General features: G+C 53.5%; 1 protein-coding gene across 50 annotated transcripts in view; it reads right to left on the bottom strand.

Annotated features, from left to right (window-relative positions):
* DMBT1 (deleted in malignant brain tumors 1) overlaps positions 1–21,981 on the bottom strand; it is an 83,972-nt gene that overhangs the window by 21,711 nt on the left and 40,280 nt on the right. For 28 of the 50 annotated variants that reach the window (XM_070780991.1, XM_070781009.1, XM_070781010.1 and 25 more), the window contains 18 exons: positions 21,725–21,751; positions 20,314–20,637; positions 19,506–19,535; positions 17,042–17,365; positions 16,216–16,245; positions 15,614–15,640; positions 14,203–14,526; positions 13,395–13,424; positions 10,902–11,225; positions 8,095–8,418; positions 7,287–7,316; positions 4,794–5,117; positions 4,000–4,029; positions 3,381–3,407; positions 1,970–2,293; positions 1,529–1,555; positions 900–932; positions 84–110 (listed from right to left, as the gene is read on the bottom strand). In XM_070780991.1, the coding sequence (XP_070637092.1) occupies positions 84–110; positions 900–932; positions 1,529–1,555; positions 1,970–2,293; positions 3,381–3,407; positions 4,000–4,029; positions 4,794–5,117; positions 7,287–7,316; positions 8,095–8,418; positions 10,902–11,225; positions 13,395–13,424; positions 14,203–14,526; positions 15,614–15,640; positions 16,216–16,245; positions 17,042–17,365; positions 19,506–19,535; positions 20,314–20,637; positions 21,725–21,751 (2,586 nt within the window). Of the gene's footprint in view, positions 1–83; positions 111–899; positions 933–1,528; positions 1,556–1,969; positions 2,294–3,380; positions 3,408–3,999; positions 4,030–4,793; positions 5,118–5,706; positions 5,737–7,286; positions 7,317–8,094; positions 8,419–9,505; positions 9,533–10,901; positions 11,226–11,814; positions 11,845–13,394; positions 13,425–14,202; positions 14,527–15,613; positions 15,641–16,215; positions 16,246–17,041; positions 17,366–17,922; positions 17,953–19,505; positions 19,536–20,313; positions 20,638–21,724; positions 21,752–21,981 lie in introns of all 50 variants that reach the window. The other 22 variants (XM_070781000.1, XM_070781014.1, XM_070781013.1 and 19 more) reach the window with 18 other exon arrangements.

Raw genomic sequence — 21,981 nt, 5'->3', positions numbered from 1 at the left:
CAGGAGGAGGCTGCTCTTCTATTGGAAACCTGAGAGGTGGAATCCCAGAGAGGATTTGGCTGGGTGGGGCTGCTGGGGCTCACCTGGAGTGGAGAAGTTGACTCCTGGTGCTGCAAGAAAAGAGGTAGCATAATCAGCTTCAGCATCCACAATGGGCTGCAATGAACCCATCAGTTTCCTGAGAGATGCTGAGTGCCCGGCCCCTTCACGGCCAGAAAAGGGCGGCCTAGGAGTTGCACCCAGGAGCTGAATAGGAAACATCAATCTCGCATATCGTTCTTCACAAACAACAGCAAATCTGGGCAATTTCACTCTTACAAACTGGATGTCCCCTCCTCGATGTGAGGGATTGACCTTGCCATTGGCTGAAGACGACCATCACTGAGAGAATGGATCATGGGGAGGGGCAGGCTGAAGCTGCTGCTGCTGTAGGGAGCCCGGTGGGGAGGAGGGAAGCGTGAGCATGCAGAGGAAATATCTGGAAGCAGGGTGGGGTAGGGAGCGGTGGTTCAGTGGCAACTCAGAATCAGGCTGTTGGGAGCCTTTGCTGGTGACACACCAAGCTCAGCAGTGAAGCAGAGTCCATCCAGTCTGCTCTGACCCCCGACTAGTGTCCCAGGCAAGGAGTTGGACATAAACAGGTGGTCAGCATCATCTAGAGACTGACTAGATGTAGGAATCTCATCCTGGTCAGACGAGTAAAGGACAAAGAAGAGCCTGGAGAGAGGCCCAGCCCTCCTGGCGTTGGGACATCAGCTGGGGTAATCATGTGGCATACAGTCAGGAGAGGTGGACTCATTGGAGAGTGAGCACCCTGACTGCAGCCCGGAGACCAGCAGCCAAGCCTGGGGAGAGGAAACCCAAGGCCTGTGGGTCAGGTGGAAAATTGTGTTACTTACTCTGAGTGGTTGTGGTTTGTGGGGGCTGCCAACCTAGAGCGAAAAACAAGTGATTTTAGGAGGCTGCCCCAAATTGTTAAATTCTATCATCATCATTTTCATGGAGAAAGGAAATCCTCGTCCTAATAAGGATTTCTCAGAAGCTTGACTATTCCCACCTACAGTATTACTAACCACGTGGGCTAAGTACATAGAATTCCCCCCTGATTCAGGAGCAGATATTATCACTGTGGGATAAGATCATTTGGGAAATTGCTTTCAACCTGAAGAAATTTTTTAACTGATAGATATTTGCGAGTCTGCTACTTGGTCATGGTTCTAAGTGGTCAGTCTGCATGACATGACTGGGACACTTATTTTCAAAGAAATGATCAGAGGACCTAATCCTGTCTCCCCTCATAGTAGCTCTGACCAGGCACTGGCAGCAGGAGGTGGCATGGGGCCAGAGGTCCCTCCAGGGACAGCTGAGTGACAGCCCTGGTCTTGGGGATTCCACTGGTCGGTCACTGGACAGCCTCCAGAGTCCTCGGAGGGAAATGACTCCCTAGGAAGAGGGCGTTCTTCTTTTATAAATGTGAGAAGTGGAAACCCAGAGAGGAGTCTCACTGTGTGGGGCTGCTGGAACTCACCTGGAGTTGAGGAGTTGATCTGTGCAGCTGCAAGAAAGAGGAAGCATGATCAACCTCATCACCCAGGCTCAATGCAAGAAACCCATCAGGTCCCTGAGACAGAGATGCTGAGTGCCCGGTCCCTCCATGGCCTGAAAAGGGCGGCCTGGGTTTTGTCCAGAAGAACTGAATATGAAACATCAAGCTCAGAACATCAGTCTCTACAAATGAAAAAAGTCTGAGGGGAATTTGCTCTTACAACCTGTAATCACCCCCCTGCTCTGGGGGCCCAATACAGAAGGGGCTGCAGTGGATACATGAAACCCACCCGCCATCTATCAGTGATAGAGGAAGGGAAATAGCCCATCTTCCATGGAAGCTCAGTGTGATTGGAGCACAGTGCAAACAAGAGCTCTTGGTGGGAGAAAATCACTCACTAAAATGGCGGTCATGGAAACCAACCTGAGCAGATGACGCTGGCATCCTCGCTGTGTCCACAGTTGTGTGAATTCCAGGGGCTGTGGGAGCAGCTCCACAGGTAGGTCTCATAGCCTGAGCAGCCCACGTCGTCCAGGACAATGGGCCCTGAGCCCTGACCGAACCGGGCATCTCCTGGGGCTGAAATGGCCCAGCCACAGCCCAGCTGCCTGCAGACCACGTTGGCGTCGTTGGTGTCCCAGCTGTCGTCACACACGGTGCCCCAGGAGCCTCGGTACAGGACCTCCACCCGGCCCTGACACCTGTCACTTCCGTTCACCAGCCTCAGGGCCAAACCCGACTCGGTTCCTGGAAGGAGACAGGAAAAGTCAGCCTCCTGTTTCTCCTGAAGGAAAAGGCACTGAGGACTGAGATTCAGATTTCTTCCAGGGGAAGGCTGCTGAGGTCTAGGCAGTGAGTCCATAAGGACTTGACTGAGCGTGGTCCTCACTCTTTATCTCCGATGGCGTGTGATAGAAGCCTTGACTGTGCGCTGTGGACTAGCTCTGCAGGTTCTCTGATGGCATGCCCAAATTCAGCAATTCAGGCACTGAATCCTGTCTCAGGATGCAGTTGGGAGGAGGGAAGCCCACAGCCTGTGTGGGCAACCTACATCTCAGACCCCTGGGATAGAATGAGCCTCTGCAAAGGAGACCACTGACACAGCTTCCCTTTCCCACCAAGGTGCCGAGTTTGGCCATTCACCCCTACGTGGGAACCCACTCCATCAGCCCAAGGTTATTCTGAAGACTTTTCCACTCAGTATGCATTCAGGTACTTTCACACACAAAGTGTAGCTTGAAGCTTTTTTTTTGTTTTTTTGCTTGAATCCTGAAATAACCTTGGAATTGTTGAATATCATTGGAGGACTTGGAGATGACTGGGGAGAAGGCACCTATTACCAGCAGGCTGTTCACAATCCCTCCAGGACTTGTCAGCTCAACATCAAGAACAAAAAGACTCTTTCCTCCTGTGGCAGGAGACTTGTGGCTGACAGGCGCCCCCTGGCAGGAAGCAACCTGACAGTGAAGCTCATAAACACAACCAAGCCGAGGTCAGAAAAGTGCATGGGGACAAAGAGAGTATTGGAACTTCTGGATCCAGCTGTACCTGAAGGTTGCCTTATGGCTCAACATCCTCGATATGTAGGCCGTGGCACCAGCCCAAATTAAGAGTACGAGTAGCCATCCTAATACTTGCAAACAAAACATTCTGAGTAACATATGGCACAACTCGTAGGTAAAGCTTATCCATAACTCTGGCCAGTGAAGGCAACCATCCAGAGTGGATGAGGTGGTGACCTCAGAACCCGGACCCAAGAGGCAAGAACTACACCCATGTCTGTGGACTGGAATGTTCCATGCTGGTAGTTGAGCAGGATCTGAATGACGCTCACCATAGTCAGTTGTTGGATACCACAAATCTGGAGGGGAAACAGAGCAGGATTACAAAGAAGGTTGATAGAATCAAGGCTGGTCTAGTTCCTATGACTAGGATCAGGACAGTGGGGTCTGAGGAGCTTCACAGTCCGGAGAGAAGAAGCCTTTTCTGAGAGTTTGCTGTGAGCCCGGATCATGTCATCAAAGGTACACACTCATCTAATGAGGCGGCACAGCCCACAGAGCCATCAGCACGTCCTGCTGACTGGGTACTTCTTGGTAATATAAACGCCTAGACTCGGCCATGAGTGGAGGACAGGAGAAAGCTCTGTCCTCTCCATACACATAACTTTTGGTCCAGAGAATGCATGCAAGCAGAAAAGACCCCGGGACACACCACCCTGTCACCCAAAACTCTGGGGAGACACTGTGTAGCCACGAAATATTGAAGTCACTGAGACAGTCCAGAGGATGCCTGAGTTATGGCTTATCTGGAAGTGTCTTTGTGGTCCAGAGTAACCTGGGCAGGTACTGAGAGGTGGAAAACCTCCACAGTGCCTGCTTGGGGATACTGGGTGGGGGCCCTGGGGGCGACTGGGGAGGGGACATCCCAAGTGAAGAGGCAGCAGGACTCACCTGGCACAACCGTGGACTGGGTCTGGGAAGCTGGGGGAGAGAGAATGCAGGTCAGACACAGTGCAGGTCAGACACAGTGCACAGAACGGGCTCCATGGGGGCAAAGGGGTGATGCTAAGATGCAGGCCAGGTGAGGGGTCAGTGCATGCACCTGCTCTGCCATGGATGGCGGGGCCTCTGTCATCCTCAACCCTCCAAAGATGCTCCTCCTGAGAGGTCCCAGCAGACCAGCATCTCTTATTTCCAAAGTCAAGGTGATTGACTCTGTGTCTTGATGACACAGTGGACCCGGAGCATTCGTCAGGCCCACAGCTTTTATGGATCCACTGAGACACTGAGACGGGGCCCCAGCTCCAGGTCAAGTCCCATGTGTGATCTGTCAGGCTCGACCTTAGGGGATGACAAGGGGGTGCCTGGCAGGTCACACAGGGGCCAATGCCCTACTCACAGCAGACCTGGTGCCCAAACCGTGCTTCCCAGTTCCTTGGAGGGGCCACGGTCCAGGACTCAGAAGGCAGAACCGAGGCCACCAGCAGCCGCAGCCCATGCCCTCTGCTCAGAGACCTCCTGGCAGACCTGTGCTCTCCTGCCCCTGGTTTGCACTGGGTGTGTATTTCTGTTCTAATTCTCCAGCTACACACCCAGGGGCCAGACAAAAGCCTATATACTAAATAAGCAAAACACTAAGGGGATTTCAAGGGAAACGGAAATGTAGAGAGGGTTTCTCGATGGGGTTCAGAATGTGAGCAAGAAACCACCTCCAGAGAAGCGCACCCAGCTTATTTGAGACCCACCTGAGCAGATGACGCTGGCGTCCTCGCTGTGTCCACAGTTGTGTGTGTTCCAGGGGTTGTGGGAGCAGCTCCACAGGTAGGTCTCATAGCCTGAGCAGCCCACGTCGTCCAGGACAATGGGCCCTGAGCCCTGACCGAACCGGGCATCTCCTGGGGCTGAAATGGCCCAGCCACAGCCCAGCTGCCTGCAGACCACGTTGGCGTCGTTGGTGTCCCAGCTGTCGTCACACACGGTGCCCCAGGAGCCTCCGTACAGGACCTCCACCCGGCCCTGACACCTGTCACTTCCGTTCACCAGCCTCAGGGCCAAACCCGACTCGGTTCCTGGAAGGAGACAGGAAAAGTCAGCCTCCGGTTTCTCCTGAAGGAAAAGGCACTGGGGCCTGAGATTCAGATTTCTTCCAGGGAAAGGCTGCTGAGGTCTAGGCAGTGAGTCCATAAGGACTTGACTGAGCGTGGTCCTCACTCTTTATCTCTGATGGCGTGTGATAGAAGCCTTGACTGTGCACTGTGGACTAGCTCTGCTATCTCTGATAGCTATCTATAGATAGCTCCACTATCTCTGATGGCATGCCCAAATTCAGCAATTCAGGCACTGAATCCTGTCTCAGGATGCAGGTGGGAAGCCCACAGCTTACATCCCAGACCTCTGGGATAGAATGACCTTTTGCAGCTGGAGACCACTTACACTAGCTACCCATTCCCACCAGGGTGCCAGGTTCGGCCATTCACCCCTATGTGGGAACCCACTCCATCAGCCCAAGGTTATTCTGAAGACTTTTCCACTCAGTACGTATTCAGGTACTTTCACACACAAAGTGTAGCTTGAATCTTTTTTTTTTTTTTAAGCTTGAATCCTGGGAGTGACGGTGGGGGAGGGGACGTCCTGGAGTCAAAAGGCAGCAGGACCCACCTGGCACAACCGTGGTCTGGGTCTCGGTAGCTGAGGTCAGACACAGTGCACAGAAGGGGCTTCACATGGGCTAAGGGGGGGATGCTAAGTTGCAGAGCAGCTGAGGTGTCAGTCCTTGCACCTGCTCTGCCATGGATGGGTGGGGGGCCCTCTGCCATCCTCAACCCTCCAAAGAGGCTCCTCCTGAGAAGTCCCAACAGACCAGCATCTCTTATTTCCAATATCAAGGTAAGGTAATTGACTCTATGTCTTGATGACACAGTGGACCCGGAGCCAATCGTCAGCCTCACAGCTTTTATAGATCCACTGAGGCAGAGACAGGGCTCCAGCTCCAGGTCAAGTCCCGTGTGTGATCTGTCAGGCTCGGCCTTAGGGGATGACAAGGCGGTGCCTGGCAGGTCACACAGGGGCCACTGCCCTGCTCACAGCAGACCTGGTGCCCAGACCGTGCTTCCCAGTTCCTTGGGGGAGCCATGGTCCAGGACTCAGGAGGCAGAACCTGAGTCTGCCAGTCTCTCCAGGACTTGTCAGCTGAAGATCTAGAACAAAGAGGCTCTTTCTTCCTGTTGGGATGTAGACTTGGAGCTGACCCCTGCCCCCATGACAGGAATGAAAGTTAGAATGAAGCCCAACACATGGAAATCAGAGCTCTAAAAAGTGGTTAAGACAGGTAGTCCTGGAACCTCTGGATCCAGCTGTACCTGAAGACAGAACTATGACTAAATGTCTTAGACATGGAAGTTACTAGGTCCTAGTCCAGCTTGAGTGTCGGTTGAAATCTTACCACATGGAAACTGAAACAGCCTGACTAATACATTCTCTAACGGATAGGTGAAGGTTATCCACAGTTCTGATGAGTAGACGGAATCCCTGCCGTTGAATGAGGTGGTGAACGCAGAGCTTTAAGCCAAGATTTAGACATTGAACCCTGAGAGTTCGGCGGCATCCAAGTGACGCCTACCATAACTAGTTGTCGGATACCACCACTCTGGAGGGGAAACAGAGCAGGATTACAATGAAGCTCAGTAGAATCAAGGTTGGTCTCATTCCTATGACCAGGAACAGGACAGTGGGATCTGAGGGACTCCACGGTCCAGGGAGAAGAAGCCTTTTCTGAGAGTTTGCTGTGAGCCCAGATCATGTCATCAAAGGTACACACTCATCTAAAGAGGTGGCACAGCCCATAGAGCCATCAGCATGTCCTGCTGACTGGGTACTTCTTGGTAATAGCATCACCTAGACTCCACCTGGGGTGGAGGACAGGAGAAAGCTCTGTCCTCTCCATACACAGAACTCTTGGTCCTGAGAATACGTTCAAGCAGAAATGACCCCAGGACAGAGCACCCTGTCATCCAAGCTCTGGGAGACACTGTGTAGCCACGAAGTCCTGAAATCTTGAGCCAGTCCAGAAGATGCCTGTCTTATGGCTCACTGGAAGTGTCTTTGTGGTCCAGAGTGAATAGGGCAGGTATTGAGAGGTGGAAAACCTCCTCAGTTCCCTCCTGGGGCTACTTGTTGGGGCCCACGGGGCTGACTGCTGGGGAGAGGACGTCCCGGGGTCAAGAGGGAGCAGGACTCACCTGGCACAACCGTGGACTGGGTCTGGGAAGCTGGGAAAGAGAGAAAGAAGGCAGGTCAGACACATAGTGCAGAAGGGGCTCCACAGGTGTAACGGGGGTGATGCTAAGCTGCAGACCAGGTGAGGGGTCAGTGCGTGCACCTGCTCTGCCATGGACGGCGGGGCCTCTGCCATCCTCAACCCTCAAAGATGCTCTCCTGAGAGGTCCCAGCAGACCAGCACCCCTTATTTCCAAAGTCCAGGTGATTGCCTCTCTGTCTTGATGACACATTGGATCCAGAGTCAATTGCCAGGCTCGCAGCTTTTATGGATCCACTGAGGAATGAGACAGGGTCCCAGCCCCAGGTCAAGTCCCATGTGTGATCTGTCAGGCTCGACTTTAGGGGATGACAAGGGGGTGCCTGGCAGGTCACACAGGGGCCACCGCCCTGCTCACAGCAGTTCTGGTGTCTAGACCGTGCTTCCCGGTTCCTTGGAGGGGCCGCGGTCCAGGACTCAGGAGCCAGAACCGGGGCCACTGGCATCCCCAGCCCATGATCTCTACTCAGAGACCTCCTGGCAGACCTGCGCTCTTTTGCCTCTGGTTTGCACTGGGGCATGGAGCGAAATGTCACTTTCCATTTGGTTTGTTGTTTTTGTAATTCTCAATCTACATACCCAGGGGCCAGACAAAAGCTAATATACTAAGTAAGCAAAGCACTAGGAGGATTTCAAGGGAAAGGGAAATGTAGACAGTGCTTCGTGAGGGGATCAGAATGTGAGCAAGAAACCACCTCTAGAGAAGCACACCCAGCATATTTGAGACCCACCTGAGCAGATGACGCTGGCATCCTCGCTGTGTCCGCAGTTGTGTGAATTCCAGGGGCTGTGGGAGCAGCTCCACAGGTAGGTCTCATGGCCTGAGCAGCCCACGTCGTCCAGGACAATGGGCCCTGAGCCCTGACCGAACCGGGCATCTCCTGGGGCTGAAATGGCCCAGCCACAGCCCAGCTGCCTGCAGACCACGTTGGCGTCGTTGGTGTCCCAGCTGTCGTCACACACGGTGCCCCAGGAGCCTCGGTACAGGACCTCCACCCGGCCCTGACACCTGTCACCTCCATTCACCAGCCTCAGGGCCAAACCCGATTCGGTTCCTGGAAGGAGACAGGAAAAGTCAGCCTCCTGTTTCTCCTGAAGGAAAAGGCACTGGGGCCTGAGATTCAGAATTCTTCCAGGGAAAGGCTGCTAGGTCTAGGCAGTGAGTCCATAAGGACTGGACTGAGCGTGGTCCTCACTCTTTATCTCCGACGGCTGTGTGATAGAAGCCTTGACTGTGCACTGTGGACTAGCTCTGCAGGTTCCTTGATGGCATCCCCAAATTCAGCAATTCAGGCACTGAATCCTGTCTCAGGATGCAGGTGGAAAGAGGGGAAGCCCACAGCCTGTGTGGGCAACCTACATCCGAGACCTCTGGGATAAAATGAGCCTCTGCAAAGGAGACCACTGACACAGCTTCCCTTTCCCACCAAGGTGCCGAGTTCAGCCATTCACCCCTACGTGGGAACCCACTCCATCAGCCCAAGGTTATTCTGAAGACTTTCCCACTCAGTACGTATTCATGTACTTTCACACACAAAGTGTAGCTTGAAGCTTTTTTTTTGTTTTTGCTTGAATCCTGAAATAACCTTGGAATTGTTGAATATCATTGGAGGACTTGGAGATGACTGGGGAGAAGGCACCTATTACCAGCAGGCTGTTCACAATCCCTCCAGGACTTGTCAGCTCAACATCAAGAACAAAAAGACTCTTTCCTCCTGTGGCAGGAGACTTGTGGCTGACAGGCGCCCCCTGGCAGGAAGCAACCTGACAGTGAAGCTCATAAACACAACCAAGCCGAGGTCAGAAAAGTGCATGGGGACAAAGAGTATTGGAACTTCTGGATCCTGCTGTACCTGAAGGTTGCCTTATGGCTCAGTATCCTCGATATGTAGGCCGTGGCACCAGCCCAAATTAAGAGAGCACGAGTGGCCATCCTAATACTTGCAAACAAAAGCATTCTGAGTAACATATGGCACAACTCATAGGTAAAGCTTATCCATAACTCTGGCCAGTGAAGGCAACCATCCAGAGTGGATGAGGTGGTGACCTCAGAACCCGGACCCAAGAGGCAAGAACTACACCCATGTCTGTGGACTGGAATGTTCCATGCTGGTAGTTGAGCAGGATCTGAATGATGCTCACCATAGTCAGTTGTTGGATACCACCAATCTGGAGGGGAAACAGAGCAGGATTACAAAGAAGGTCCGTAGAATCCTGGTCTAGTTCCTATGACTGGGATCAGGACAGTGGGTTCTGAGGGGCTCCACAGTCCAGGGAGAAGAAGCCTTTTCTGAGAGTTTGCTGTGAGCCCAGATCATGTCATCAAAGGTACATACTCATCTAATGAGGCGGCACAGCCCACAGAGCCATCAGCATGTCCTGCTGACTGGATACTTCTTGGTAATATAAACACCTGGACTCGGCCTTGGGTGGAGGACAGGAGAAAGCTCTGTCCTCTCCATACACATAACTCTTTGTCCAGAGAATGGATTCAAGCAGAAATGACCCCAGGACAGACCATCCTGTCACCCAAAGCTCTGGGGAGTCTGAAATCACTGAGGCAGTCCAGAGCATCAGATGCCTGTGTTATGGCTCATCTGGAACCGTCTACATGCTCTAGAGTGACCAGAGCAGGTACTGAGAGGTGGGAAACCTCCACAGTCCCCTCCTGGGGCTGCCGGTTGGGGGCCCTGAGGGTTACTGGGGGGAGGGGACATCCAGAGTCAAGAGGCAGCAGGACTCACCTGGCACAACCGTGGACTGGGTCTGGGAAGCTGGGGGAGAGAGAAGGCAGGTCAGACACAGTGCAGGTCAGACACAGTGCACAGAACGGGCTCCATGGGGGCAAAGGGGTGATGCTAAGATGCAGGCCAGGTGAGGGGTCAGTGCATGCACCTGCTCTGCCATGGATGGCGGGGCCTCTGTCATCCTCAACCCTCCAAAGATGCTCCTCCTGAGAGGTCCCAGCAGACCAGCATCTCTTATTTCCAAAGTCAAGGTGATTGACTCTGTGTCTTGATGACACAGTGGACCCGGAGCATTCGTCAGGCCCACAGCTTTTATGGATCCACTGAGACACTGAGACGGGGCCCCAGCTCCAGGTCAAGTCCCATGTGTGATCTGTCAGGCTCGACCTTAGGGGATGACAAGGGGGTGCCTGGCAGGTCACACAGGGGCCAATGCCCTACTCACAGCAGACCTGGTGCCCAAACCGTGCTTCCCAGTTCCTTGGAGGGGCCACGGTCCAGGACTCAGAAGGCAGAACCGAGGCCACCAGCAGCCGCAGCCCATGCCCTCTGCTCAGAGACCTCCTGGCAGACCTGTGCTCTCCTGCCCCTGGTTTGCACTGGGTGTGTATTTCTGTTCTAATTCTCCAGCTACACACCCAGGGGCCAGACAAAAGCCTATATACTAAATAAGCAAAACACTAAGGGGATTTCAAGGGAAACGGAAATGTAGAGAGGGTTTCTCGATGGGGTTCAGAATGTGAGCAAGAAACCACCTCCAGAGAAGCGCACCCAGCTTATTTGAGACCCACCTGAGCAGATGACGCTGGCGTCCTCGCTGTGTCCACAGTTGTGTGTGTTCCAGGGGTTGTGGGAGCAGCTCCACAGGTAGGTCTCATAGCCTGAGCAGCCCACGTCGTCCAGGACAATGGGCCCTGAGCCCTGACCGAACCGGGCATCTCCTGGGGCTGAAATGGCCCAGCCACAGCCCAGCTGCCTGCAGACCACGTTGGCATCGTTGGTGTCCCAGCTGTCATCACACACGGTGCCCCAGGAGCCTCCGTACAGGACCTCCAGCCGGCCCTGACACCTGTCACTTCCGTTCACCAGCCTCAGGGCCAAACCCGACTCGGTTCCTGGAAGGAGACAGGAAAAGTCAGCCTCCTGTTTCTCCTGAAGGAAAAGGCACTGGGGCCTGAGATTCAGATTTCTTCCAGGGAAAGGCTGCTGAGGTCTAGGCAGTGAGTCCATAAGGACTTGACTGAGCGTGGTCCTCACTCTTTATCTCTGATGGCGTGTGATAGAAGCCTTGACTGTGCACTGTGGACTAGCTCTGCTATCTCTGATAGCTATCTATAGATAGCTCCACTATCTCTGATGGCATGCCCAAATTCAGCAATTCAGGCACTGAATCCTGTCTCAGGATGCAGGTGGGAAGCCCACAGCTTACATCCCAGACCTCTGGGATAGAATGACCTTTTGCAGCTGGAGACCACTTACACTAGCTACCCATTCCCACCAGGGTGCCAGGTTCGGCCATTCACCCCTATGTGGGAACCCACTCCATCAGCCCAAGGTTATTCTGAAGACTTTTCCACTCAGTACGTATTCAGGTACTTTCACACACAAAGTGTAGCTTGAATCTTTTTTTTTTTTTTAAGCTTGAATCCTGGGAGTGACGGTGGGGGAGGGGACGTCCTGGAGTCAAAAGGCAGCAGGACCCACCTGGCACAACCGTGGTCTGGGTCTCGGTAGCTGAGGTCAGACACAGTGCACAGAAGGGGCTTCACGTGGGCTAAGGGGGGGATGCTAAGTTGCAGAGCAGCTGAGGTGTCAGTCCTTGCACCTGCTCTGCCATGGATGGGTGGGGGGCCCTCTGCCATCCTCAACCCTCCAAAGAGGCTCCTCCTGAGAAGTCCCAACAGACCAGCATCTCTTATTTCCAATATCAAGGTAAGGTAATTGACTCTATGTCTTGATGACACAGTGGACCCGGAGCCAATCGTCAGCCTCACAGCTTTTATAGATCCACTGAGGCAGAGACAGGGCTCCAGCTCCAGGTCAAGTCCCGTGTGTGATCTGTCAGGCTCGGCCTTAGGGGATGACAAGGCGGTGCCTGGCAGGTCACACAGGGGCCACTGCCCTGCTCACAGCAGACCTGGTGCCCAGACCGTGCTTCCCAGTTCCTTGGGGGAGCCATGGTCCAGGACTCAGGAGGCAGAACCTGAGTCTGCCAGTCTCTCCAGGACTTGTCAGCTGAAGATCTAGAACAAAGAGGCTCTTTCTTCCTGTTGGGATGTAGACTTGGAGCTGACCCCTGCCCCCATGACAGGAATGAAAGTTAGAATGAAGCCCAACACATGGAAATCAGAGCTCTAAAAAGTGGTTAAGACAGGTAGTCCTGGAACCTCTGGATCCAGCTGTACCTGAAGACAGAACTATGACTAAATGTCTTAGACATGGAAGTTACTAGGTCCTAGTCCAGCTTGAGTGTCGGTTGAAATCTTACCACATGGAAACTGAAACAGCCTGACTAATACATTCTCTAACGGATAGGTGAAGGTTATCCACAGTTCTGATGAGTAGACGGAATCCCTGCCGTTGAATGAGGTGGTGAACGCAGAGCTTTAAGCCAAGATTTAGACATTGAACCCTGAGAGTTCGGCGGCATCCAAGTGACGCCTACCATAACTAGTTGTCGGATACCACCACTCTGGAGGGGAAACAGAGCAGGATTACAATGAAGCTCAGTAGAATCAAGGTTGGTCTCATTCCTATGACCAGGAACAGGACAGTGGGATCTGAGGGACTCCACGGTCCAGGGAGAAGAAGCCTTTTCTGAGAGTTTGCTGTGAGCCCAGATCATGTCATCAAAGGTACACACTCATCTAAAGAGGTGGCACAGCCCATAGAGCCATCAGCATGTCCTGCTGACTGGGTACTTCTTGGTAATAGCATCACCTAGACTCCACCTGGGGTGGAGGACAGGAGAAAGCTCTGTCCTCTCCATACACAGAACTCTTGGTCCTGAGAATACGTTCAAGCAGAAATGACCCCAGGACAGAGCACCCTGTCATCCAAGCTCTGGGAGACACTGTGTAGCCACGAAGTCCTGAAATCTTGAGCCAGTCCAGAAGATGCCTGTCTTATGGCTCACTGGAAGTGTCTTTGTGGTCCAGAGTGAATAGGGCAGGTATTGAGAGGTGGAAAACCTCCTCAGTTCCCTCCTGGGGCTACTTGTTGGGGCCCACGGGGCTGACTGCTGGGGAGAGGACGTCCCGGGGTCAAGAGGGAGCAGGACTCACCTGGCACAACCGTGGACTGGGTCTGGGAAGCTGGGAAAGAGAGAAAGAAGGCAGGTCAGACACATAGTGCAGAAGGGGCTCCACAGGTGTAACGGGGGTGATGCTAAGCTGCAGACCAGGTGAGGGGTCAGTGCGTGCACCTGCTCTGCCATGGACGGCGGGGCCTCTGCCATCCTCAACCCTCAAAGATGCTCTCCTGAGAGGTCCCAGCAGACCAGCACCCCTTATTTCCAAAGTCCAGGTGATTGCCTCTCTGTCTTGATGACACATTGGATCCAGAGTCAATTGCCAGGCTCGCAGCTTTTATGGATCCACTGAGGAATGAGACAGGGTCCCAGCCCCAGGTCAAGTCCCATGTGTGATCTGTCAGGCTCGACTTTAGGGGATGACAAGGGGGTGCCTGGCAGGTCACACAGGGGCCACCGCCCTGCTCACAGCAGTTCTGGTGTCTAGACCGTGCTTCCCGGTTCCTTGGAGGGGCCGCGGTCCAGGACTCAGGAGCCAGAACCGGGGCCACTGGCATCCCCAGCCCATGATCTCTACTCAGAGACCTCCTGGCAGACCTGCGCTCTTTTGCCTCTGGTTTGCACTGGGGCATGGAGCGAAATGTCACTTTCCATTTGGTTTGTTGTTTTTGTAATTCTCAATCTACATACCCAGGGGCCAGACAAAAGCTAATATACTAAGTAAGCAAAGCACTAGGAGGATTTCAAGGGAAAGGGAAATGTAGACAGTGCTTCGTGAGGGGATCAGAATGTGAGCAAGAAACCACCTCTAGAGAAGCACACCCAGCATATTTGAGACCCACCTGAGCAGATGACGCTGGCATCCTCGCTGTGTCCGCAGTTGTGTGAATTCCAGGGGCTGTGGGAGCAGCTCCACAGGTAGGTCTCATGGCCTGAGCAGCCCACGTCGTCCAGGACAATGGGCCCTGAGCCCTGACCGAACCGGGCATCTCCTGGGGCTGAAATGGCCCAGCCACAGCCCAGCTGCCTGCAGACCACGTTGGCGTCGTTGGTGTCCCAGCTGTCGTCACACACGGTGCCCCAGGAGCCTCGGTACAGGACCTCCACCCGGCCCTGACACCTGTCACCTCCATTCACCAGCCTCAGGGCCAAACCCGATTCGGTTCCTGGAAGGAGACAGGAAAAGTCAGCCTCCTGTTTCTCCTGAAGGAAAAGGCACTGGGGCCTGAGATTCAGAATTCTTCCAGGGAAAGGCTGCTAGGTCTAGGCAGTGAGTCCATAAGGACTGGACTGAGCGTGGTCCTCACTCTTTATCTCCGACGGCTGTGTGATAGAAGCCTTGACTGTGCACTGTGGACTAGCTCTGCAGGTTCCTTGATGGCATCCCCAAATTCAGCAATTCAGGCACTGAATCCTGTCTCAGGATGCAGGTGGAAAGAGGGGAAGCCCACAGCCTGTGTGGGCAACCTACATCCGAGACCTCTGGGATAAAATGAGCCTCTGCAAAGGAGACCACTGACACAGCTTCCCTTTCCCACCAAGGTGCCGAGTTCAGCCATTCACCCCTACGTGGGAACCCACTCCATCAGCCCAAGGTTATTCTGAAGACTTTCCCACTCAGTACGTATTCATGTACTTTCACACACAAAGTGTAGCTTGAAGCTTTTTTTTTGTTTTTGCTTGAATCCTGAAATAACCTTGGAATTGTTGAATATCATTGGAGGACTTGGAGATGACTGGGGAGAAGGCACCTATTACCAGCAGGCTGTTCACAATCCCTCCAGGACTTGTCAGCTCAACATCAAGAACAAAAAGACTCTTTCCTCCTGTGGCAGGAGACTTGTGGCTGACAGGCGCCCCCTGGCAGGAAGCAACCTGACAGTGAAGCTCATAAACACAACCAAGCCGAGGTCAGAAAAGTGCATGGGGACAAAGAGTATTGGAACTTCTGGATCCTGCTGTACCTGAAGGTTGCCTTATGGCTCAGTATCCTCGATATGTAGGCCGTGGCACCAGCCCAAATTAAGAGAGCACGAGTGGCCATCCTAATACTTGCAAACAAAAGCATTCTGAGTAACATATGGCACAACTCATAGGTAAAGCTTATCCATAACTCTGGCCAGTGAAGGCAACCATCCAGAGTGGATGAGGTGGTGACCTCAGAACCCGGACCCAAGAGGCAAGAACTACACCCATGTCTGTGGACTGGAATGTTCCATGCTGGTAGTTGAGCAGGATCTGAATGATACTCACCATAGTCAGTTGTTGGATACCACCAATCTGGAGGGGAAACAGAGCAGGATTACAAAGAAGGTCCGTAGAATCCTGGTCTAGTTCCTATGACTGGGATCAGGACAGTGGGTTCTGAGGGGCTCCACAGTCCAGGGAGAAGAAGCCTTTTCTGAGAGTTTGCTGTGAGCCCAGATCATGTCATCAAAGGTACATACTCATCTAATGAGGCGGCACAGCCCACAGAGCCATCAGCATGTCCTGCTGACTGGATACTTCTTGGTAATATAAACACCTGGACTCGGCCTTGGGTGGAGGACAGGAGAAAGCTCTGTCCTCTCCATACACATAACTCTTTGTCCAGAGAATGGATTCAAGCAGAAATGACCCCAGGACAGACCATCCTGTCACCCAAAGCTCTGGGGAGTCTGAAATCACTGAGGCAGTCCAGAGCATCAGATGCCTGTGTTATGGCTCATCTGGAACCGTCTACATGCTCTAGAGTGACCAGAGCAGGTACTGAGAGGTGGGAAACCTCCACAGTCCCCTCCTGGGGCTGCCGGTTGGGGGCCCTGAGGGTTACTGGGGGGAGGGGACATCCAGAGTCAAGAGGCAGCAGGACTCACCTGGCACAACCGTGGACTGGGTCTGGGAAGCTGGGGGAGAGAGAAGGCAGGTCAGACACAGTGCAGGTCAGACACAGTGCACAGAACGGGCTCCATGGGGGCAAAGGGGTGATGCTAAGATGCAGGCCAGGTGAGGGGTCAGTGCATGCACCTGCTCTGCCATGGATGGCGGGGCCTCTGTCATCCTCAACCCTCCAAAGATGCTCCTCCTGAGAGGTCCCAGCAGACCAGCATCTCTTATTTCCAAAGTCAAGGTGATTGACTCTGTGTCTTGATGACACAGTGGACCCGGAGCATTCGTCAGGCCCACAGCTTTTATGGATCCACTGAGACACTGAGACGGGGCCCCAGCTCCAGGTCAAGTCCCATGTGTGATCTGTCAGGCTCGACCTTAGGGGATGACAAGGGGGTGCCTGGCAGGTCACACAGGGGCCAATGCCCTACTCACAGCAGACCTGGTGCCCAAACCGTGCTTCCCAGTTCCTTGGAGGGGCCACGGTCCAGGACTCAGAAGGCAGAACCGAGGCCACCAGCAGCCGCAGCCCATGCCCTCTGCTCAGAGACCTCCTGGCAGACCTGTGCTCTCCTGCCCCTGGTTTGCACTGGGGCATGGAGCAAAAGGCTTGATGTCACTTTTGGTGTGTGTTTCTGTTCTAATTCGCCAGCTACATACCCAGGGGCCAGACAAACGCCTATATAATAAATAAGCAAAACACTAAGGGGATTTCAAGGGAAACGGAAATGTAGAGAGGGTTTCTCGATGGGGTTCAGAATGTGAGCAAGAAACCACCTCCAGAGAAGCGCACCCAGCTTATTTGAGACCCACCTGAGCAGATGACACTGGCGTCCTCGCTGTGTCCACAGTTGTGTGTGTTCCAGGGGTTGTGGGAGCAGCTCCACAGGTAGGTCTCATAGCCTGAGCAGCCCACGTCGTCCAGGACAATGGGCCCTGAGCCCTGACCGAACCGGGCATCTCCTGGGGCTGAAATGGCCCAGCCACAGCCCAGCTGCCTGCAGACCACGTTGGCGTCGTTGGTGTCCCAGCTGTCGTCACACACGGTGCCCCAGGAGCCTCCGTACAGGACCTCCACCCGGCCCTGACACCTGTCACTTCCGTTCACCAGCCTCAGGGCCAAACCCGACTCGGTTCCTGGAAGGAGACAGGAAAAGTCAGCCTCCGGTTTCTCCTGAAGGAAAAGGCACTGGGGCCTGAGATTCAGATTTCTTCCAGGGAAAGGCTGCTGAGGTCTAGGCAGTGAGTCCATAAGGACTGGACTGAGCGTGGTCCTCACTCTTTATCTCCGATGGCGTGTGATAGAAGCCTTGACTGTGCGCTGTGGACTAGCTCTGCAGGTTCTCTGATGGCATCCCCAAATTCAGCAATTCAGGCACTGAACCCTGTCTCAGGATGCAGGTGGGAAGCCCACAGCTTACATCCCAGACCTCTGGGATAGAATGACCTTTTGCAGCTGGAGACCACTTACACTAGCTACCCATTCCCACCAGGGTGCCAGGTTCGGCCATTCACCCCTATGTGGGAACCCACTCCATCAGCCCAAGGTTATTCTGAAGACTTTTCCACTCAGTACATATTCAGGTACTTTCACACACAAAGTGTAGCTTGAATCTTTTTTTTTTTTAAGCTTGAATCCTGGGAGTGACGGTGGGGGAGGGGACGTCCTGGAGTCAAAAGGCAGCAGGACCCACCTGGCACAACCGTGGTCTGGGTCTCGGTAGCTGAGGTCAGACACAGTGCACAGAAGGGGCTTCACGTGGGCTAAGGGGAGGATGCTAAGTTGCAGAGCAGCTGAGGTGTCAGTCCTTGCACCTGCTCTGCCATGGATGGGTGGGGGGCCCTCTGCCATCCTCAACCCTCCAAAGAGGCTCCTCCTGAGAAGTCCCAACAGACCAGCATCTCTTATTTCCAATATCAAGGTAAGGTAATTGACTCTATGTCTTGATGACACAGTGGACCCGGAGCCAATCGTCAGCCTCACAGCTTTTATAGATCCACTGAGGCAGAGACAGGGCTCCAGCTCCAGGTCAAGTCCCGTGTGTGATCTGTCAGGCTCGGCCTTAGGGGATGACAAGGCGGTGCCTGGCAGGTCACACAGGGGCCACTGCCCTGCTCACAGCAGACCTGGTGCCCAGACCGTGCTTCCCAGTTCCTTGGGGGAGCCATGGTCCAGGACTCAGGAGGCAGAACCTGAGTCTGCCAGTCTCTCCAGGACTTGTCAGCTGAAGATCTAGAACAAAGAGGCTCTTTCTTCCTGTTGGGATGTAGACTTGGAGCTGACCCCTGCCCCCATGACAGGAATGCGAGTTAGAATGAAGCCCAACACATGGAAATCAGAGCTCTAAAAAGTGGTTAAGACAGGTAGTCCTGGAACCTCTGGATCCAGCTGTACCTGAAGACAGAACTATGACTAAATGTCTTAGACACGGAAGTTACTAGGTCCTAGTCCAGCTTGAGTGTCGGTTGAAATCTTACCACATGGAAACTGAAACAGCCTGACTAATACATTCTCTAACGGATAGGTGAAGGTTATCCACAGTTCTGATGAGTAGACGGAATCCCTGCCGTTGAATGAGGTGGTGAACGCAGAGCTTTAAGCCAAGATTTAGACATTGAACCCTGAGAGTTCGGCGGCATCCAAGTGACGCCTACCATAACTAGTTGTCGGATACCACCACTCTGGAGGGGAAACAGAGCAGGATTACAATGAAGCTCAGTAGAATCAAGGTTGGTCTCATTCCTACGACCAGGAACAGGACAGTGGGATCTGAGGGACTCCACGGTCCAGGGAGAAGAAGCCTTTTCTGAGAGTTTGCTGTGAGCCCAGATCATGTCATCAAAGGTACACACTCATCTAATGAGGTGGCACAGCCCATAGAGCCATCAGCATGTCCTGCTGACTGGGTACTTCTTGGTAATAGCATCACCTAGACTCCACCTGGGGTGGAGGACAGGAGAAAGCTCTGTCCTCTCCATACACAGAACTCTTGGTCCTGAGAATACGTTCAAGCAGAAATGACCCCAGGACAGAGCACCCTGTCACCCAAAGCTCTGGGGAGACACTGTGTAGCCACGAAGTCCTGAAATCTTGAGCCAGTCCAGAAGATGCCTGTCTTATGGCTCATCTGGAAGTGTCTTTGTGGTCCAGAGTGAACAGGGCAGGTATTGAGAGGTGGAAAACCTCCTCAGTTCCCTCCTGGGGCTACTTGTTGGGGCCCATGGGGCTGACTGCTGGGGAGAGGACGTCCTGGGGTCAAGAGGGAGCAGGACTCACCTGGCACAACCGTGGACTGGGTCTGGGAAGCTGGGAAAGAGAGAAAGAAGGCAGGTCAGACACATAGTGCAGAAGGGGCTCCACAGGTGTAACGGGGGTGATGCTAAGCGGCAGACCAGGTGAGGGGTCAGTGCGTGCACCTGCTCTGCCATGGACGGCGGGGCCTCTGCCATCGTCAACACTCAAAGATGCTCTCCTGAGAGGTCCCAGCAGACCAGCACTCCTTATTTCCAAAGTCCAGGTGATTGCCTCTGTGTCTTGATGACACATTGGATCCAGAGTCAATTGCCAGGCTCGCAGCTTTTATGGATCCACTGAGGAATGAGACAGGGTCCCAGCCCCAGGTCAAGTCCCATGTGTGATCTGTCAGGCTCGACCTTAGGGGATGACAAGGGGGTGCCTGGCAGGTCACACAGGGGCCACCGCCCTGCTCACAGCAGTTCTGGTGTCTAGACCGTGCTTCCCGGTTCCTTGGAGGGGCCGCGGTCCAGGACTCAGGAGCCAGAACCGGGGCCACTGGCATCCCCAGCCCATGATCTCTACTCAGAGACCTCCTGGCAGACCTGCGCTCTTTTGCCTCTGGTTTGCACTGGGGCATGGAGCGAAATGTCACTTTCCATTTGGTTTGTTGTTTTTGTAATTCTCAATCTACATACCCAGGGGCCAGACAAAAGCTAATATACTAAGTAAGCAAAGCACTAGGAGGATTTCAAGGGAAAGGGAAATGTAGACAGTGCTTCGTGAGGGGATCAGAATGTGAGCAAGAAACCACCTCTAGAGAAGCACACCCAGCATATTTGAGACCCACCTGAGCAGATGACGCTGGCATCCTCGCTGTGTCCGCAGTTGTGTGAATTCCAGGGGCTGTGGGAGCAGCTCCACAGGTAGGTCTCATGGCCTGAGCAGCCCACGTCGTCCAGGACAATGGGCCCTGAGCCCTGACCGAACCGGGCATCTCCTGGGGCTGAAATGGCCCAGCCACAGCCCAGCTGCCTGCAGACCACGTTGGCGTCGTTGGTGTCCCAGCTGTCGTCACACACGGTGCCCCAGGAGCCTCGGTACAGGACCTCCACCCGGCCCTGACACCTGTCACCTCCATTCACCAGCCTCAGGGCCAAACCCGATTCGGTTCCTGGAAGGAGACAGGAAAAGTCAGCCTCCTGTTTCTCCTGAAGGAAAAGGCACTGGGGCCTGAGATTCAGAATTCTTCCAGGGAAAGGCTGCTAGGTCTAGGCAGTGAGTCCATAAGGACTGGACTGAGCGTGGTCCTCACTCTTTATCTCCGACGGCTGTGTGATAGAAGCCTTGACTGTGCACTGTGGACTAGCTCTGCAGGTTCCTTGATGGCATCCCCAAATTCAGCAATTCAGGCACTGAATCCTGTCTCAGGATGCAGGTGGAAAGAGGGGAAGCCCACAGCCTGTGTGGGCAACCTACATCCGAGACCTCTGGGATAAAATGAGCCTCTGCAAAGGAGACCACTGACACAGCTTCCCTTTCCCACCAAGGTGCCGAGTTCAGCCATTCACCCCTACGTGGGAACCCACTCCATCAGCCCAAGGTTATTCTGAAGACTTTCCCACTCAGTACGTATTCATGTACTTTCACACACAAAGTGTAGCTTGAAGCTTTTTTTTTGTTTTTGCTTGAATCCTGAAATAACCTTGGAATTGTTGAATATCATTGGAGGACTTGGAGATGACTGGGGAGAAGGCACCTATTACCAGCAGGCTGTTCACAATCCCTCCAGGACTTGTCAGCTCAACATCAAGAACAAAAAGACTCTTTCCTCCTGTGGCAGGAGACTTGTGGCTGACAGGCGCCCCCTGGCAGGAAGCAACCTGACAGTGAAGCTCATAAACACAACCAAGCCGAGGTCAGAAAAGTGCATGGGGACAAAGAGTATTGGAACTTCTGGATCCTGCTGTACCTGAAGGTTGCCTTATGGCTCAGTATCCTCGATATGTAGGCCGTGGCACCAGCCCAAATTAAGAGAGCACGAGTGGCCATCCTAATACTTGCAAACAAAAGCATTCTGAGTAACATATGGCACAACTCATAGGTAAAGCTTATCCATAACTCTGGCCAGTGAAGGCAACCATCCAGAGTGGATGAGGTGGTGACCTCAGAACCCGGACCCAAGAGGCAAGAACTACACCCATGTCTGTGGACTGGAATGTTCCATGCTGGTAGTTGAGCAGGATCTGAATGATACTCACCATAGTCAGTTGTTGGATACCACCAATCTGGAGGGGAAACAGAGCAGGATTACAAAGAAGGTCCGTAGAATCCTGGTCTAGTTCCTATGACTGGGATCAGGACAGTGGGTTCTGAGGGGCTCCACAGTCCAGGGAGAAGAAGCCTTTTCTGAGAGTTTGCTGTGAGCCCAGATCATGTCATCAAAGGTACATACTCATCTAATGAGGCGGCACAGCCCACAGAGCCATCAGCATGTCCTGCTGACTGGATACTTCTT

The sequence above is a fragment of the Bos indicus genome, chromosome 26 (assembly GCF_029378745.1).
Source record: "Bos indicus isolate NIAB-ARS_2022 breed Sahiwal x Tharparkar chromosome 26, NIAB-ARS_B.indTharparkar_mat_pri_1.0, whole genome shotgun sequence".
Lineage (NCBI taxonomy): Eukaryota > Metazoa > Chordata > Mammalia > Artiodactyla > Bovidae > Bos > Bos indicus.
This window is presented reverse-complemented; position numbering and strand designations above follow the sequence as displayed.